This window comes from Diachasmimorpha longicaudata, chromosome 5 (assembly GCF_034640455.1).
Source record: "Diachasmimorpha longicaudata isolate KC_UGA_2023 chromosome 5, iyDiaLong2, whole genome shotgun sequence".
Taxonomy (NCBI): Eukaryota; Metazoa; Arthropoda; class Insecta; order Hymenoptera; family Braconidae; genus Diachasmimorpha; species Diachasmimorpha longicaudata.
Window position 1 is genome coordinate 218,119 of NC_087229.1, and position 14,391 is coordinate 232,509.

At 38.1% G+C, this 14,391-nt stretch overlaps 2 protein-coding genes across 7 annotated transcripts; one reads left to right on the plus strand and one right to left on the minus strand.

Annotated features, from left to right (window-relative positions):
• The first annotated feature begins 91 nt into the window (after positions 1-91).
• On the plus strand, positions 92-8,158 carry LOC135162230 (transcription factor Sp4-like). Of its 4 annotated transcripts, none has more exons than XM_064120461.1 (7): positions 92-512; positions 1,695-2,012; positions 3,049-3,517; positions 4,876-5,087; positions 5,197-5,286; positions 6,004-7,284; positions 7,725-8,158. In XM_064120461.1, exons 1-7 carry the CDS (start codon positions 492-494, stop codon positions 7,887-7,889), a joined length of 2,556 nt encoding a protein of 851 aa, XP_063976531.1. In that variant the 5' UTR covers positions 92-491; the 3' UTR covers positions 7,890-8,158. The 4 variants fall into 4 exon arrangements, with proteins under 4 accessions (XP_063976531.1, XP_063976532.1, XP_063976534.1 ...); XM_064120462.1 differs by having other exon boundaries at positions 6,013-7,284; XM_064120464.1 differs by having other exon boundaries at positions 93-512; positions 4,903-5,087.
• Positions 8,147-14,076, minus strand: LOC135162232 (endonuclease/exonuclease/phosphatase family domain-containing protein 1-like). Of its 3 annotated transcripts, none has more exons than XM_064120467.1 (6): positions 13,947-14,076; positions 13,380-13,715; positions 12,668-12,991; positions 11,698-11,975; positions 10,107-10,596; positions 8,147-10,013 (listed from the first exon to the last, which is right to left on the minus strand). In XM_064120467.1, exons 2-6 carry the CDS (start codon positions 13,578-13,580, stop codon positions 9,639-9,641), a joined length of 1,668 nt encoding a protein of 555 aa, XP_063976537.1. In that variant the 5' UTR covers positions 13,581-13,715; positions 13,947-14,076; the 3' UTR covers positions 8,147-9,638. The 3 variants fall into 3 exon arrangements, with proteins under 3 accessions (XP_063976537.1, XP_063976538.1, XP_063976539.1); XM_064120468.1 differs by having other exon boundaries at positions 13,936-14,056; XM_064120469.1 differs by lacking the exon at positions 13,947-14,076 and adding an exon at positions 13,803-13,915.
• Positions 14,077-14,391: the final 315 nt, after the last annotated feature.

Sequence of the window (14,391 nt, forward strand, 5' to 3'; positions counted from 1 at the left end):
TCAATCTCACCAACAATCACCACATACACACAACACTCACACACACACTGCACAAACAAGGAAAAGGTATTTTGGAGGCGACGCAGTTACCCACTCTGGCATTCTCGAGTGTAGTCCCAGAAAGCGTGCGCAAATGCTTGACTCTTGTGAAATACACGAGAATACACAATCAAGATTTGATATCTCCACCTCCCAATGATTCTCCTTCATTTTGGAGGGAATCACAAAATTTTAAATACCACTATTTACCCATAAATCGCGATATAATCGATCTATATCGATCGGCATCCGATTGTGTTCAGAATCTGTGTTGACCAAAAAATTAAATCAAGTACGACAAAAAAAAAAACCAAATGCAAGTGAAGTAAAATTGTTTCGTGTTTTTATCGCACCTTGTTTGCTCATTTCGATTTTTGGAAATGGAATGACGACTGGAGAGAAAATATTTTGGAAATAATCGATTGTTAAATGAAAATTTCGGCTCTTGCGGTATGACTTCCATGAAGCTAAAGGTACGTAACCTCAAATAATAAAAAAAAAAAACATGGGAAATAATTTTTTACTCGACGATGTAATTTCGGGTGAGCCCAGCACGTGTCTCCCGCGTTAGGTGGAGTCCAAAGTGAAAAGTGGGTGGAGGCTGAGGCCGCGGAAAGCCTTCCGCGGGTGCTCTCAATGTTACCGACGCCTGACTATTGTATGTATTAGTGAAATAATGCGAAGGTATTCTAAAGTCAGCATAAGTTTTAACATCGGGTATAACCCGAAGTCTCCCCTCCCTTCTCCCTTCATGTGGGTAACGCGGTAATATCCTGAAATTACGCATGCGCGAAGAAGGGAGGGGGGAGACTTCGGGTTATACCCGATGTTAAAACTTACGCTGACTTTAGTATAGTAACATCAAGGGGCCTAGGGGGTCAGGGGGTGGGGGGTAACAGGCGCAGGGTTGTTGATAGCAACTGTGTAGACGGGTTTGTCGAGTGGGCGGGTGTGGCGCGCGTCGTTATTTCGCGTCTATTCTCCCCTCCAACCCCCCCTTCGCCCTGGTAACGTACGACAACTGAATAGTGCGGGGCCGAGGGTCGTTTCTGAATAGGTGTGAGTGATTGAACACACGAATTGGAGAATTGGACGATAGTCTGTACGTGTTGGAGCGGGTGGGGCTCGTACAGGGGCGTAGAGAGGCGTTCCTCATTTTGGGTCCTCAAGGAGGGCCTTCTTTGTCGCCACCACTGGCGGAACAACAACTATTCCAACATCAAAACTCCCCTCGCACGTGCGATTCACTAGTATAAACCCCCTTGGTTATCAGAGTTATCGTTATTTTGGCGAGTGGGCGGGAGGGAGGGGGATTGTATTTCGTGAATTTATGCATTTCAACGTTGGATTGTGAAGTGATCAGTGGGAATTGATGGAGGCGTGTGGGTGTGTGGGCTTGGGGCTGGCGACGACGCGATTCCCTCAGGAATAGATCGAGATTTTGTTTTTTTTTTTTTTTTGAGTCAAAAGACCTTCCACTTGATCATTTCGTCGACACTCATTGCTCAGTCATGGTGAGAGGCTGATGATATATTTTTTTTTGATTCATTATCAAGATGGAGTGATCCGTCATATGCACGGAGTATACATAACTGTATGTTGCTGCACGTAATGTAGATGTATATGTGAAAGTATCTGGTGTTTTCGTTGTTCAGCAAGAGGTTCTTGAGGAGGGTCACGATGATTTACAAAACCAGTCGCAGTCGCAGGAGGGCCAGGAGCAGATGGATCAGCAAGTCACTCAGCCACAGATACGATTTGTCACGGCTAATGTACTTCAGCAATTGCAGGCACAACAGCAACAGGCCGCACAGAATCATCACGAGCAGAATCTCCAACAACATCATGGTCAGCCGCAAGTCATCACTCTTCAGCAACTTCAGAATTTTGTCCCCATGGCACAGCAACAGCAGCATGATCAGCAAAGGACACAAACTATCACAGTTCAGGGGATTCCACAGCAATTTCTTCAGGTAATTTTTTTTTAGGAAAAATTGTTTATACCTTCGTCAAGAGTATCCACATTTTTGGACCTTCTTTCTCCAATCAAATTCTTGTCCAGATGTTTTAATCATGATTGGAGTGACAAAATGATAGAACGAGATAAATTGACTTATTTCTGAGTCTAATTTTTGAGTTATAACTCCGAATTTCCGAAACAGAGATAGCCCCGAGATTTGCTTACTCAATGCCCTCCACGCAAAAAATAATGATAAAGTTTTCCTTATTTTCCCTAAATTCCGAGATATTCATCAAAAACTAATTAATACACGAGGAAAAAAATATATTTTTGCCAAATATTCATTGACTTGAAAGAAGTATTTATTTCTGCAAAATTACATTTTTGGAAGTGAGTCATTCTCACAGGAGTTTAATAGATTTCGAAGATGACAATTTTATTGCTCTTGGTGATGACTATGTTGTACAGAATCTTAAATAAAATCCGTTAATGATTTTTCTTTTGTCTAAATTTCTACTTTCCTAGATGAAATAATTTCGATGAATTTTTTTAATCTTTATAATTATTGAAGGAGTTCACTAAAGCTAATAAGTAATATGATCGTGTTCTAGAACAATATAGTTAACATAATTGAAACCCACTGAAGGTTGCCTAATAGTGATTTGATTGGAGAACTTTTAATATTGACACAATAATAAATACTTCTATGAAACAAATGGATATGCAGCAAAGAAAAAAATTGCTCGGTTTTACCACTTGGCCACTGATTTAATTGTTTATTCTTTGGAACTTTAAATTTCAATCTCGATATCTAGTCCTTAGCGACTTGCTAGAATGTCTGAAAAAAGTAAAATGGAAAAATTATTATTTTGTTCATCCCGTAGTCCCATTCAAGGGAGAGCAAAATTGTAAATATTTGAGCAGATTATATTTGAAAACATCGAAACTACTGAAAATTAAAGCATCAAAGATTTGAATTGTAATTTAATGTGATAAGGACTTAAGTATATTAAACTAAACTGTCACAAAATACGATCGCCCTTCGGTAGAATTCCCAACTGGCGGCTAATCAGGGACAAGCGCAGCAGCAGCAGCAACAACAGCAGCAGCAGCAACAACAACAACAACAACAGCAACAACAACAACAGCAACAACAGCAGCAGCAACAGGTGACCCAACAAGCCCAGAATCAACAACAGAGCCAACAGGCAGCATCGCAAGCTCAACAGTTGAGCTACAGTGTAATACCCCAGATGCAAACAGTGAACATCGATGGCCAAGAAGCCCTCTTTATTCCTTCGTCAGCAATGTCAGGGGTTGGTGGTCACCATCAGTCCCAGCCAATGCAGTTCACTACAGCAGGTGGCCAACAAGTACAGCTGGCCTCTCAGCAGGTTCAACTGGCCAATGGCCAAACCCTTATCACTCCACAGCCTGTCTCTCTGATCAGGGCCCCAAGTGTCTTCCCCACCTCTATTATTCAGAATATCGGTGGGCAAACAGTTCAGTTGCCAACAGGTTTGTTACATATTTTTTATCGTAAGCTTTTTGCTGCAATTTCCATCCCCTTTTCACATTACATAGTCCAATAAAATTTTGACGCCGGTATACTGAGACATGAAATTCAGTAAAAAGTAAAGGAAAAGGAAGTGAGATCAATGATAGATTCGTTAATTGGAGAAAAAATATTTGTATGTAAATTATATAAAACATTAATCCACCTTTCACAGCAACGAACTGTTATGCGGTCTTTCTCCTTATTCCATTACTTTTCATATGCATATGGAACTTTTATTATCTTCTTCATCAATTTAGTACGAATGATTAAAGAACTCAATTTGGGTAATTATTTGTCAATGAAGACAAAAATCTTCGCATTTTTGTTTCCGAATGGAGGCTTTATAGTCGTCCGATTTACAGATTTTTAGATTTTGCTTGTAAATGATGTAGAATGGTTTGAAATGTAAACATAGAAAATGTGAGCAACATGTGGGTATGTGCGCATGGTCAATTTGGCTCACTCTTTTATGCGATAAATTAAAGCGATAAACGGCTGAAATGATTCCCAGAAAGCGAATTTCGTTAAATCATAGGGCACTAAGGACTAAGTCTGCGCCAAAATTCAGCTTGATTGGTCCAGCAGTTTTTCATAAATTTCCATTTTATTCTAAACCAGTCTTCCCAAACATCTCAAAAATTATCAAACCGATTTTTAATTTTCACCTCTCAGAATATTCGTTTCGGTGTACACTGTTTCAATCAATCAAAATATGTAGAGCCATTCGTACCAATGTGGTCGATATATTCCAATTTTTATGTTTTATCTTAAAAAAGTATGTTAGCGCGGTGACATTGTGAAAAATAAATAATGGAGTAAGTGTAGTTTCCTCAAAATTATAGAATAAATAATTATAATTTCATATAAGTTCGATAGTAATATTGTGAAAAATTCATTGATAAACTCTACACAATACGCATAAATTAATAGAAAAAACATTTCGTAAGAACCATTCGAAATCTCACCATCAATTTATTGTGATTGGCCATCGTCCAAAGGCCATTAACCTGGAAATTATGTATTAAATATAATTTGCTAGTAAATGAAAAAAGCGGAGAAGTATAAATATTCAGATAATTGAGGTGATTCAAGCGTCGAATAGTTATGAACTCTACAAATTAATGTTTTTTTTTGCAACGATCGCATCGCCGGGAAATTGAAAGATAGATTTGACATAAAACAACTTTCTGATGAGATGAATTTCACGTCTGGGGATGAGGGTACTCGAAATTTTATTGGACCGTGTTATAAATAATCTAATGCACCCACTGCTTTCATTAACCACTGGCCTTCAACGCCTGCAATCCTCATGGAGCAGACTCCAAGGCAACTTTTGATGTTCCAGGACAAAGTGTTCAAGTGAGGCCACTCCAATTTCCAATGCAGCATGTTCAACAAACTGTTCCTGTTCAGGTGCCTGTCACTGCCAATAATGGACAGACTATCTATCAGACTGTTCATTTTCCTATCCAAGCGCTGTCCAATGTCTTCAATATGGGAGCTGCACAGATGATACCACAGATAGCTCAGGTAAAGTCCACAGCGTGAGGTTTTTATTTCTTTTCATTTGAAAATGTTTTTTATCTTAACATTAAAAAAAAAATGGATTTTATAATGTCTCCTTGAAAATGTTCTGTAGCAAATACCTCAAATGGCGCAGATCATCACACCAAATGGTCAAATTCAACAGGTTCAAATAGCTAATTTACCACAGCTGCAAGGACTACAGGTAAAAAAATGGATTCAATTCATTTGATTAATTACATAATTAAATTGATTTAATTCAATATTTTCGTGGGAATTGCAATATGAAATTTTATGTGGGCATGAAAAGTAGATTTTGTCGAGCAAAAATTTTTTCGAATTTTTTGAAGTTTTTTTTAGAATTCAGTAGCGAAGTGATAAAACGAGATAGATGATCTTTGATGATTGATTATTTTTTTATGAATATATCTAAATCTAGGAAAAATAGCGAAAATTCGAATACTATCGAGTAGTACAGTAAATGTTATAACAAAAATTCCGGTATTTCTCTTAGATTCAGAGTTATTGCCCAAAAACTAGACTCACAAATAAGTCAATTTATCTCGTTTTACCACTTTGCTACCGAATTTGTTGTATGATAAAAATATTCGTAAATCGTATACTTGAAAATCTAATGATCAGTTGAACAATCTCACGGACATTGTTGACTTCTATTCCAAAACCGGTTCGATTGGGACGTTAAACTGCTCTTGAAAGAAAATGATTCTGTAGTGAATTGGTAAAGCAGGATAATTGCATTGAAGGAAGGGACGGGTGCAAAATGCAAGAGTACGAGAAAAAACTATACAGAGCGAAATTTCGAAGCATTGTTTCGATTTCTTGCTAAACGTGCTTACCCCACTTTAGTAATTATCTACAGAATAAGACATCGTGTCCCCACATTAATAATCCCTCATGAAAGAGTCAACAGGTAGCCCAACAGCAGCAAGCTCACGCCCAGGCTCATGCCCAGGCACAGGCCCAAGCCCAGGCCCAAGCTCACGCCCAAGCAGCCGCCCAAGCGCAAGCCCAAGCAGCAGCGCAAGCCCAAGCTCAAGCCCAGGCTCAAGCAGCAGCAGCAGCTCAAGCGCAGGCCGCCGCCCAACAAGTCCAACAAGCCCAGCAAGTAGCAGTCGCATCGACACCCACCTCAAGTGCAACGTGGACAACGTCAGCCTCAATGTCAGCGCCCAGTAACGTTCAAGTGGTCGGGCTAGGTTCGCTAGGTCGGCCCTTAGCCTCAATCACGACAAAGGAGGGCCAGAAAATTGATGTTACCAATTTGCCAACAGCGGAGCCAGATAGAGACTTGAAATTCAGCATCGACGCCAATCAGTTAGCAGCAGGCCAGGTCATTCATATTCCAGCAGCTCAGGCAGCTCAGCAGTCAATCCAACCGATAACAATAGCTGGTGCACAAGGCCAACAGTTGACTCTGATATCAGCCTCAGCCCTGACAAATATCACCGCCCAACAGGCAGGGGGAATGATGAGGGGTTTGAATGTTGGTAATGGTGGTATAATGCAACTCCAACCTGGTACACCCAACGGTTTTCTCCAGTCAATTCCCGTTCAGAATATTCCAGGATTGGGTAATGTTCAAGTGATACCAGCCAGTGCACTTCAACCAGCTGTCCAGACATTACCAACAGCCCCTGGCAATCAAATTGTCACACCAGCTGTGCATCTTGACAGTGTGGATCCACCAAAGTGGCAGATACTCCAGACTATTCAGTCAAATGGGGCGTTAGCTGCACAGTCTGCTGCACAGACTCAACAAGCACAACCCCAACAGCCCATTCAGCAACAAGTGAACACTGGAACAACTGGTACCACTAATGAGGATGGAACGAAGCAACACAGGAAGAGAGTTGCCTGCAACTGTCCTAATTGCAGCGATGGAGAGAGGAACAGGGACATGACCCATAAGAGACAGCATGTTTGTCATATTGCTGGATGTAATAAAGTTTATGGAAAAACGAGTCATTTGCGGGCACATCTGAGGTGGCACACCGGAGAGAGGCCATTTGTGTGCAGTTGGATATTCTGTGGTAAAAAATTCACGAGATCTGATGAATTGCAGAGACACAGGAGAACGCATACTGGGGAGAAGAGGTTTCAGTGTCCTGAGTGCACTAAAAAATTCATGAGATCTGATCATCTCACGAAGCATATTAAGACCCACACCAAGATTCGGAGTACGGTGAGTCGATTTTTAATATTTGAAAGATAGACGCCGCTGGTTAGATATTTGTTTATCGGTCATTTCATCACATAAAGTTAACACAGGTATTTTTAACATTCTCTTGAACGTGTTATTTTGCTTCTCGATCGAACCCTGAGGTTCATCGTTAGAGCCCTCAGAATCCACGATTGAAGCACATTTTAATCACGCAATTCTTTAAGAGTTTCGACATATTTCGTTACTTCAATGAATTATTCCGTTGGCACTATTGAAAAAGACTCGAAATTTTTTCACTATTTGACTGCTTTGACCGGTAGTGGTCTTTGAAAACTGTCAAAAACAATGAATTATTTTTGTTTACATTTTTACCGAACGTTCCGTAATTGTATTCCAATAATTCTTATTCTGGGAATCCCCTAAACAATTTTTTTAATCAAAATTTTTGTATCATCTCACAGGAAGCGGCAACCTCCACGCAAGAAGGCTCATCCGACAGTCAATCATCAACGGACGACAAAATAATCATAGCCCTGCACAAAGAGACTGAACAAACGGAGATAATCCTACCTGGTGGAATTGAAGGAATGGAAAGTGATACACCGACACACGTAACCAACGAATGAAATTTACCATTGACAGTTCGGATCGTCTCCTTTCATGTTGAATAATCCAGTCGAACAAAGATTCCATTTGAAGACAACTGATGTTGGACGGTCTTTCTTTTCGGTATTGCTGAGTAAAGCACCATTTACAGGGATTCCCCATTATATATTTTTCTATTCTGTATAGTAAAAGAAAGAAAACCCCACAATGTAAATAATGTACATTAAATGTAAAAAAAAACACTTTGCATATGAAGAAATAACGAGATTAAAAGAAATTTAAAAATAAATCAGAGTTTTATTCGATGAATCTGCGGGGTTCAATAGAAGAGACAAATAGGAAAATATTTCATTTGTATTTTACATTATAATACAGTTTCATTAATACGACATACCAGCATCGCATTGTTGTCATTCGTTACAATCGAAATAGTCAGTCTTTATTCTTCTTTTTTATCCATTGAGACGAAAAAAGAAGAATACTGCTACATGTTAAATGTCTCTCTCTTGTTTTTTATATTTATTCGTATTGAGTACGTGGTGAGGCCATTGGTAAGCAACATTGATTTCATCTAATGGTTCATTAAATCTACCAAAGTCGAGGGAGGAATTCATTTGGATTGTTAATAATATCATTATTATAATTGAAATACTTGTACCATAATTCGAGGAAGTCAGGATCTGCGAGTTATTCGATTGAAAAGTTGTAAAATTAATCATAATTTGATTGATACATGATCTGTTGGCAACTGCAAAGACTATGTACATTTGCTCATCTGCAGCTTTATAAAGTATCCGATCCCTTTATTTAAAAAAAATATAGGATCATCGAAAATTGGATGTTTAATCATCTGGAATTCGTTTTTTTTTTCCTTATTTTGGAGGACAAAAAATATAACCACTGTTTTTCACTGCAGATTTTGGATTCAATTTTAGAGGATATTTTCATGTAAAACTTCGATTAACTATTTAAAATTGTTGATGGATGTTTTGTAAATAATTCCTAGTGTCAATTGATGAAATGTTGGCATTTAAACATTTCAAGTCATAAAAATACTCTGGAATACTGTTTCATTTTCGTTCTCGTGAGGTGATATCTGTAGTGACGTGCTAGAATGAGGTGTGTTAACTAATCTCGAGGTTTAATCCTTGATGGATATCTCGATATCTCAAAATACAGGAAAATTTTCTGTTGAATTGTCCAGATTTTCCGAAAATTAGCAATAACTTGAATTCTGACTTAATTGTTGCAAGATGGAATTGGGTGGTGGAATTCTGTGTCTAGAGGAGTTGGCACATGGGTTGTGGTCATTATATCGTGGACTGTTCCCGAGCACACGGTCTACATCGTCACATCTACATTTCACACAATATATAATTATTTAAGGTTATTTACAATATCTTAACATCTGAAATTAATGTTCAATTTTAGTTCCAAATTCAACAAATTATTTATCTGATGAGTTATTAATTTGGCCTAAATACAAAAAAAAATCATATTTATCCCTGTTCGACCACGCCACCACAGAAATAATTCAATTTTAACCTCATCGAGGCGTATAAATACATTATATGTAATGAAAATCCATAATCAACATGAAATAGTCATTCGAATATTGCACTTTTCATCGAATAAAACCAGAGAAATCTAAAAAAATTGGAATTAAAAATAAAAATCCATTATAAATATAACTTTCCTTTCCTTACAAATTGAAGGTGAAAATAAAATTCCGTTTTGAAAGGGAGTGAGGATAGACAAATGGAAGTGTATCACATTTCGTTGGGTTCTGTAAATATTTCACACCAAACTGGACAATGATCGGAAGCTGGACCACCCCATCTCCATCCCTGAGGTATCCCCAAGTGCATGAGCCCCTGTCTCACCACTCGATGGAGACCAGTGTCGAATAACTGAGTTGAATCCTCACGCCATATTATCCTGTCTTTGTAGAAATTCTTGTCCGAATTGACAGCTGTATTGGTGTCTAGGATTACGTTATTACTACCGCAGTTTGTTGCATCGTCTGTCCACGAAAAATCACCGAGAAATATTGAATTTTTGGAGTCCAAGAATCTTTCAATTATCTTCATGTCGTCGGGCCCATGCATCTGGACGTTTATTATAGTCAAATCTATTTTATTGATCTGTAAAAAAATGAAGAAAAGGTAATGTTACAAAAATAGCAAAAGTGAATAATGGAGACAGAAAAAAAACACAATTGATAAAAAAATTCTTACATGGAATATCATAGAGGCAAGAACAGGAAGAAATACTTTGGTAGCCGGTGGCTGTTCCCTGAGAGTGATGTTCATCCTGGAATTAGCATCCCACAATACAGCAAGCCCAGCACCAAGATGCACCGATTGCCATTTTCTCTTATTCTCACGCCAATCCCTGACTCTTTTAAGAGTCGGTGTATTAAGTTCACTGGTTAATATATCGAGTGCCTCGACACTCTTCACCTCCTGGAGTGCCAACAAAGATATTTGATTTTCAAGAATAGTACGACACACAACTTCCATGACACCTGGATTGCTGGCCTTATCAGCTGTGAAGCACGTCAAGTTCCAGGACGCTATTCTCATTGTTTTTCTCGCGAATGATCTGTGGATGCAGTCGAAACGCAAACTTGGACGAGGACTTGCTATGCTGAGTAACTCCCATATTTCTTTTTCAGATATTCCTGTATTGAGCTCGAAGTGTTTGTCGTTGTCATCGCTTTCTGGCCTGTAGAATGTGTAAATAAGGGGATAATTCTATTTTTTCATTAATTAATGTTGCAAGCAAGTCCATTTTCATTGATTGATTGCTTATATTTTTTAGATTCTTCTTTCATTTTTCTCCTTCCGAATGGAAGCCTTGTATTTGATCGATTTTTCGATTCTCTAATTTCCATTGCGAATTATCGAGAATATGATGAAAGAGGAAAAACCATGTGTTTCGTATCTTTATTTATGTTACTGGTTGCTCTCATAACACAAAAGGCTGCTATTCTGGATGGGCGCGATTGGTCAAGCGGGTCTAAAGATATTACCCCTTTTGCGTGAATGTATCTCCTTGAGTACCTCATGAACCACGCAACAGACTTGGATTTTTTTTTCAAAATACTCGTCTCATGGGTACACAAAAATCATGAGATATTGCCATTTTTCCATTTTTTGAAAATCATTTCAGTTTTCTATACTCAATAATTTGATAAAAAATTGAGACCGCAAGTTCAAATGTGGCATGATCATAGCTTTTATGATATAAAAGCATCAGACGTCGGGTGGTTGTTACAAAATTTATTGTCTTGTTGAAGTTCATGTTACTAATGGGTTAAATATATCTTATCAGGCCCGTGGCCAACGTCAGTACCACAACTAACTCACATCCCGAATATCTACCTGTTCCTTGTTGAAATCGAATTGGTAGGAATGAAGGAAAAGACAATAATAACGCGTAAAGTATCGGTCACATAACTCTGTCGAGTAGCGTCGGTCGCCGGCTTGTTTTTTTTTTTTTACTAAAAAGGGATCCACACGTGACATTCCTCTATATTTCAAACGCTCTTATAGACACATAACTACCCGAAAGAGTATATACGCGGAAATCCCATTCTTGTTATAAATAAACTTTCTTTGTTTTTGAAACGAATTTTAAAATTTCTTGATATATAGTTTTCATTTTTCTAATGGAAAATACTATTTTTTCATTAATTTTTCAGCCACAAATTTTTCGACTCAAGGAAAAATGTACTTAGTCCAAATTTTTGATCAGTTGGAAGAATATCTTCTACAACTTATTCGAATAATTAATTCACTAAGTTAGAGAAGGAAAACTATTTACACTATTGGCTCCGTCAATTCATCTCGATTTATCCGGTCAGTCTTCCTGCCAATATTATTAAGCCTCGGAGTACTCGATGCCTGAGGTATATCCCACGTGGGTGATGTACTGTCATTACTGGGGGTTCTCATCACTAAACCATTCGACATGTTGATCTTCAAATGTGGCTTAAGCATGGCAAAACGATGCTTACCCATTCCTCGTAATTTAGCTAATTCGTCGAGAGAGTGGTAGCAGCCATGTTTTGTTCGTTTCTCAACAATTCTCGATGCCAATTCCTGCAAAATGCCGTATGCATTGTTATAAATAAACTTGGAACGTGCATGAGGAAAGAAGAATGACTAATTAGCCCCTCGGGAATTACGAATACGATGACACTCGCATCATCATACAGTTACCAACATCGTGCATTGATCGAAAAATCTACTGAGACGTAGAGCGATTTCTCTTCAACTGATCGAGAGGATTTTTTTTTTCGTAATTCTTTCACAACAAAGACGTTTTTTAAATTAAAAGTTTTGAGCTTTCGGTAAGAAAACGTTTGAAGGAATCGACAGAACAAGACACTATGGGAAATATAATTTTTGTTTTGTAAATAAATTAAGCAGTAAAGTAGTAAAACAAAATAAGTTATTTTTGGCTACAGATTGATTTTTCATGAACATCTCAAAAATTAGGGAAGATCGTAAAATGTTCATCATGACCTTTTTTCGAGCCAATTGAGTACTACAATAAATGTTATCATAAAAATTCCGCTATCTTCCTTAGATTTAGAGTTATCGCTTAGAAACTAGACTGAGAGAAACGTCAAATTAAATTGTCTTTTTCAAGGAAAAGAATTTTGTTTTTTGTGATCATTATGGGTCATTAAATTGTTTTATCAGTGCCATTGACCGACAGTCAATGGATGAAAATTGTCCATCAACTGGAATACTGAGTCGCAAATAAATAAAGGAGAGTGATGAATTACCTGATCGACACCAGGTAGTGTTTGCAAATCAAAAACACTCGCCAAATTAACATCAACAGGGCTCTCAGTATTTCCCATTGAATCCCATGTTGTTGAGGCCCTCGAGGACGTACCACTACCATTGACTGATGTAACGTAAACTTCTAATTTAATATTCTCCAATTTTTGGGCACCAACACCGGATACTAGAGCAACATCCTCAATTCTATTGAATCTACCTATTAATCTTCTATGGCTGACAATATTTACTGCTATATTTCGGGTTATACCAGGCAGTGTCATAAGCTCTTCCTCGGTAGCTGTGTTGATATTCAATTGTTGAGGCTGAAATTAAGCATAAATTAAAGAGAGTAGCGGCGAGATAGAAATGGCTCTTTTCATTGGATAGACAGTTGATCGATGGTAATGGCGGATTTTTTGTCAAGTCGAATAAAACAGCATGAATTAGCATAGAAGTCTACTTCGGTGAGAACTCTGAATATGAGAAAACAACGCCGTGGGATTCACAACAAATGATGTCAACGTAAAATTATTAATCCGCTAATTATTTGTAGAAAATTTTCGTAATGCTAAAAAAATGATTTTTCAAATGGTAAAATGATGAGCCTTGGACAAACTTTTCAAACATCATTTTACGATGATGAGCTACTGGAAATTGCCCTCTCATTCTCCTAGTTATTCTCATCAGATGTTAATGAAAGAGTTTGAATACCTTAATAGCTTCTTGTGGAAAGGAAAAAGTGTGTGACAAATTTTTCGAATTATTAAGTCGTCTCTTCCCCATAGTGATTTGCTTGAAGCTTGGTCTCCTCAACTTGTACCTTCCATCAGCACTGTGAGACTGTCCCATATTCTTTCCCTCGATTATTCCAACGAAGTCGTTGAAATCACGTAATTTGTCACTGTATTTCATCGAGTCATCTGTTGACCCTGAAGTCGTTGGATCCCCTCGTGCGTCCACCCCCCAACAGCCGACCAGAGTCCATCCTCATATTCTCCACAATATCGTAAGTACCTCAAGACCTATCGCTTCCACGTGCCATTCCACCTGTCCAATCGACAATCGCTATTATCAACTAAACCCACGTCTAATGCTCACAATTACGAGACATCAGTGCTTGGACCCATGACTCACGACTTGAAATTGCAAAAAAAATATCAGCTTTTGGAATATCAATTGGTATTGGATTTAATTAGACGATGAGATCACTTGATAAATTGCCGACTCAATTGACTCATGGGATCCAATGATCTATTACTTGACCCACTTGTAACTCACGATAAAATCAAATCCTTGGGATTTATCTTATCCTTTCTGGGACATTATCGAGAGGGGATGAATACTAAGAAACACCGTCGTAGTCGTACTTCCTCCCCTTCCCCCTTTTTTTCGTCTATTCTCTAGTAATAATTCATGCTTACCAGAATTTCTCTAGCGAGGTCACGTGGAGGGGGGGCATGATTTTACCGCGAAAAACGAAAGGAGCGGTGAAAAGGAACTTACAAATAAACTTGGATATTATTGACATAAGTGAAAAAAAATCATTCCACTCAATAAATTGGCCGTGATGAAACTCGTTTATTTGAAATTTACAAAATTCTATTAGAAATTAATTTCATGCATTAAAATGACGATTGACATGCCAATGCTGAGAAAGCGAGGAATATCATAAGTTTGAGAAACTGATTGCCTTTCATTAACTTTATAATATTTTGCAATGGTT

What these genes read in the sequence shown, in the direction of transcription:
- LOC135162230 (XM_064120461.1), top strand. Translation starts at nt 492, where the DNA reads ATGACTTCCATGAAGCTAAAG. An exon ending in TTCCACAGCAATTTCTTCAG is followed by an intron (nt 2,013 to 3,048) that starts GTAATTTTTTTT and finishes GCCCTTCGGTAG; the next exon opens with AATTCCCAACTGGCGGCTAA. An exon ending in AACAGTTCAGTTGCCAACAG is followed by an intron (nt 3,518 to 4,875) that starts GTTTGTTACATA and finishes CTCATGGAGCAG; the next exon opens with ACTCCAAGGCAACTTTTGAT.
- LOC135162232 (XM_064120467.1), bottom strand. Translation starts at nt 13,580, where the DNA reads ATGAAATACAGTGACAAATTACGTGATTTCAACGACTTCGTTGGAATA. An exon ending in GAATTGACGGAGCCAATAGT is followed by an intron (nt 10,597 to 11,697) that starts GTAAATAGTTTT and finishes CACATTCTACAG; the next exon opens with GCCAGAAAGCGATGACAACG. An exon ending in TTGCCTCTATGATATTCCAT is followed by an intron (nt 10,014 to 10,106) that starts GTAAGAATTTTT and finishes ATTTTTTTACAG; the next exon opens with ATCAATAAAATAGATTTGAC.